The following is a 4635-nucleotide window of genomic DNA, read 5'->3' as shown; positions in this document are numbered from 1 at the left end:
TTGGTAATTTTCTGGTCATTTTTGGGTAACTTTTTTGGCCAAATATTTTTGCCAATATTTGGGTTATTTCTCCCACGTCTTTGAAAGAAATCAAGCCGCTTTCCTGAGATTTTTTAACAAATAAATATGAGTTTTAGGTAAAATGTTGCTCTTCCAAACGGCAGACGGCAGTAGAGTCCAGAGGAAGTCGTAGTAGAAGAAGAAGAAGGTCATGTTGTTTTGAAGCGTCATTTCCTGTCAGCGAAAGCGTGCTGCATGCTAAAAAGGTAAAACGCATTTCACACACGCTAAATGTTATCATATTCCGTTTTCAACAAACTCTTGTCGCTCCTGAACGAGTTTTACGTGTTTCTTAACAAATAACTTACATGTGTCACTTTATTTCGGCTCATTTTAACCGCTTTCTGTCATCCTGTTAGCAGCGCTATCATGCTAGCTTCTTAGCTAACACTTCATGTTTGATTTGAATGGAAGATTTTTGTTATTTTGTACTAAAACAAAACAGTCAAGTCAGTCACAACAAGCTTCATACCATTCATAACATTTCACGATTTTAATTATAATATAAAGGGGAATTTTAATTTTTAAATTCACAACTATGAAAAGTGTTTGTATTTTAATCCTTGGTGTTTAATTGTTGAATAGTTTAATATTAAAAATGTCCAAACATGAACTGATTTAACTAAAATGTACAAGGATACGATTTTTATGAGTTACATGGTCAAAGAAGGGGTTTGACAGTCACCAGGTGCCTACAGGGATTATTGTAAAATTATTTATTTTGTATAGTTTTGTTTTGTTTCCTTTTTCTATCTCCTCTTTTTCTGTAAGACAATGTAAATATGTTTATATGTAGTTAAATATGGTCTGTAGAGTTCATAGTTTATACATAACTGTAAGTATATTTACATGTAGTTATGTATGTCTGTATAATTTATTGTGTATAGATAATTTATTGTTTAAGATAATTCAGTGTATTTAATATCAAATATTTTTCAATAACTGATGGGGGGGGGGGGTTAATAAGTTTGCACTCATTCTTTCCATTTCCGTTTTTTACATGTTCAGAGTAAATTTATATTCAATTCAGTGTTTCGGTTATTTTGCAGGAAAATGGCAGCGGACAGCAGAACCGAGGACTACCCTCACGAGATAAACGAGCAGCTCACAGGTTTCAACTCCTCAGTCTCTTCTGTCAAAGACATGATACAGAAGTTAATATCAATGCCCAGAAATGACCTGCTGCAAAAGGTAGGCTGAACTTTATTTTGTCGTTTAACATGTCGTAGAGATTATCATATTGAAAACATACAATACAAATAATTTTGGTTATTTTCATATGTGAAAAAGAGGTGAAACGTTTCAAAATAACTTGCATGTGCATTTTAAATGCTAAATATTGTGTTAGCTAATGAAATATGATGCATAGATTTTGCAAGTCTGATATGCAGATCTGTCCAGTGCAGATTAAAAAAATCTTTGCTCCTGTATTGCTTTTCATTTATTGTGGTAATTACAATTATATAGATTAAAGATTTTTGTACTTAACGTGTGTAGGAGTGTAACCATGCATTGATCCAGAGCAAAGGGCAGATTTAAAAATCAATGATCAGATGCAGGGTTGGAAATAAGCACCAGCCCAATGCAAGTAAAATATGCAAATAGCTGGGTGATTTGTTTCACACACAAGCCTCAAAAAATTTTAATGGTTTATCTGTTAAATTGTTTTTGACATTTTCTTGAGGTCATTTTACTTTACCTTTTCTTTTCTTTTTTCCCCCTTATTTTTAGCAATTTTTTAAATGTAACTTTTTACCAATGTCTTGCTAATTTGAGGTCAGTTTTTTTGTTAAATTCCTCACTGCCATCTTCCCATGTTTGCCATCTCTAAGATACGCCTTTATTTTGAAATTTCCATGGCACGTCTGTGTCATTGCTTCTTTCCAAGTAAATATTCAGAAAGTGCCAGACAGATAATGGTAAGCAATAAAGAAAAAGACAATAAGAATATTTACCACTGGGGCGCTTAGTAGCTCAGTTGGTGAAGCGGGCGCCCCATGTACAGAGTTTTTGTCCTCGCTGTGGTGGCCACAGGTTCGATTCCGACCTCGGCCCTTTGCTACATGTCATCCCTTCTCTCTCTCTGTCTTTCACACTTACGCTTTTCTACCTTCAATAAAGGCAAAAAGAAAGAAAAAAATGCATTTACCATTAATGTCTCATATCGATCGCAGGCCCTTGAAATGAATCCATTCAAAATCGTATTGTGGCAGATTTTTCGATATCACCAAACATCGTCCCAAAGGATGAATTTAAATTTGTTGCGTGATGAAACATTACGCTCCTGTTGACAGCTGGACCCTTTGGATCAAGCCAAGCTGGATCTGATGTCTGCCTACACCCTTAATTCATTATTCTGGAGTAAGTTTCTTTTTTAATTATTATTTACTGTTTTAAAAAAGGTTGCAGAATACACAACTGTTTCTATGCAGGAAAAGTGTTTACGTAAATGTACTGAATTTAATATAATTTAGATTTTACTGCCAGCCAAAGGATTTGTGAAACACAGTAAATGCGATGAATGACATTATGGACTGTTACCACTTTTTGTTTATGAGCTGTAGGATAGTTATCCACATGTGGTCAGAGAACAGGAAAGCGTGCCAGCTTTCTGTGACATCTGCTTATGATTTTATAAGTAAAATTTCTGTGAGGAAGTAAAAAACACAATATATTCAGAAAAAACTAGGGGTTGACCGATATTGGTTTTATTAGGGCTGATATCGATTATTAGTGGGTAAAGAGACAAATAACTGATATTTGGAACTGATGTTCAATAAAAATGAAAATCTTTCTGTCAATATTTAGAAACAACAACATAAAACTTTGTCTAATTGCCTTTAGCAAATGTTTAATCAAAACTGAAACTTTCAGCATCATTTACAGTAAGTTCCTGGCTTTTTTTTTTAAATAAAGTCAAGTGAAATTTTAAATTTCAAAACATGAAATTAAATTTAAAAAAAGGTTTTGGGGTGTCCGGTGGCTCAGTGGCTAGAGCAGGCGCCCCATGTACAGAAGCTGTGTCCTCGCCACAGCGGCCTTAGGTTGCTGAATGTCGCCCCCTTTCACGCTAAGTCTTTTCTATACATTAAGGCCATAAAAGCCCCAAAAAATCATCTTTTAAAAAGAAAAAAAAGGTCTTACAAAGTAAAATTTCCTCCCGTGCTGACACTTTCTTTGCATTTTTAATTAATTAATTTTATCAGCAGTCATTAAAATAAAATATGAATATAAAAAATAAAATGCCAATACAAGTATTGATCCCAATCATCGGCCAGGCCAATGATCTGTTGACCCCTAGACAAACATACAAGCAGCTTTACTTCTAGGTTGTGTATTTCAAAGAGCCTTGAATGAGTTAGTTTCAGAATTAAGGTATATTAGTGGTCTTTTTGACATAATGTGGACATGTTTTTTACTGTTGTTTTTGTTTACAGTGTACTTGGTCACACGAGGCGTAAATCCCAGAGAACATGGAATCAAACAAGAATTGGTGCGTATGTTTTTTTTTCACTGTCTGACTTTTTCACCCGATCTCTTCTTCTCTGCATTAAAACGGTCTCTCTTCTTCAGGAGCGAATAAGGACGTACATGAACAAAGTCAAAGAGATAACAGACAGGAAGAAAGCGGCCCGTCTGGACAAGGGGGCTGCTTCACGTTTCGTCAGGAATGCTCTCTATGATCCAGACGACAAAGATTCACGAAAAAAAGCAGCATCCAAGAAAACAGCCGACACACATTCTGACAGCCCGGAGTCAAAGCGTCCAAAGCACAGATGAAGTAAAGACGCAGCTGGACAGTCTTGTCCTAACGCGTTTTATACTTTTTTTTTTTAAGAGACAAACAGTTTTTACTCACAAGGCAAAAAAGCAACGACAGGCATTGTATAAGACGATATTAAACATACAACAAAATACACTTTGTGTACCTCAGTTTCTCAGCGGTCAGAAAATGGGGAAAAAACACTTTTTGCCAACTACGATACACCATCGATACACGAGTGACAAATTGGGTCCACTGACGTATTGAAATATGTCACTTAAGATTTTTTTTTTTAAGATAAATGAGAAATATTAATTTCTATTTTGAAACAGATTCTATGAATCAAAAGTTGTTCTTTGGGATGTTTTTACACGTGTCATGTGTCAAACATATTGATGAAATATTTTTGGTGATGTATTGCTCCCCGGATCGACTTAAGTATAAAAATCCTCACCAAACATTATGCTGGATTTTCTTCTTTTTTTCCTATAGACATTTTTTTTATACGGACATTTTGACTTGTAATAGTAGGAAAAGCGCAGGTGTTACATGCTAACGATGGCTCTGATGTTCCAGTGAGAGAGACAGTTAGCCAGCATGTGCGATATTAGGACCCTAAAAGTCTGCATTTTATGTTTTGTTCAGTGCTGTACGTGCTCTCTGGCAGTCTTAAATGAAAACAAATGTATCTTTGACTTTTTCTCACATATTTAAGATAAGTGTATATTATTATTGTTATTATTGTTATTGACAATGATAATGATGATAACAACAATAATACTGTACAATAATATTATTTTTTATTAATAATT

The 4635-nt window shown here is 34.6% G+C and overlaps 1 protein-coding gene across 1 annotated transcript; it reads left to right on the top strand.

The window, feature by feature from the left end:
• Positions 1-195: 195 nt before the first annotated feature.
• On the top strand, positions 196-4281 carry c1d (C1D nuclear receptor corepressor). The gene is made up of 5 exons (XM_042480943.1): positions 196-266; positions 1110-1251; positions 2355-2421; positions 3498-3553; positions 3634-4281. Exons 1-5 carry the CDS (start codon positions 256-258, stop codon positions 3838-3840), a joined length of 483 nt encoding a protein of 160 aa, XP_042336877.1. The 5' UTR covers positions 196-255; the 3' UTR covers positions 3841-4281.
• Positions 4282-4635: the final 354 nt, after the last annotated feature.

Source organism: Plectropomus leopardus, unplaced genomic scaffold (assembly GCF_008729295.1).
Source record: "Plectropomus leopardus isolate mb unplaced genomic scaffold, YSFRI_Pleo_2.0 unplaced_scaffold26842, whole genome shotgun sequence".
NCBI classification, from domain to species: Eukaryota; Metazoa; Chordata; class Actinopteri; order Perciformes; family Serranidae; genus Plectropomus; species Plectropomus leopardus.
Note: the sequence above shows the minus strand (reverse complement) of the source record. Positions and strands in the feature narration are given on the sequence as shown.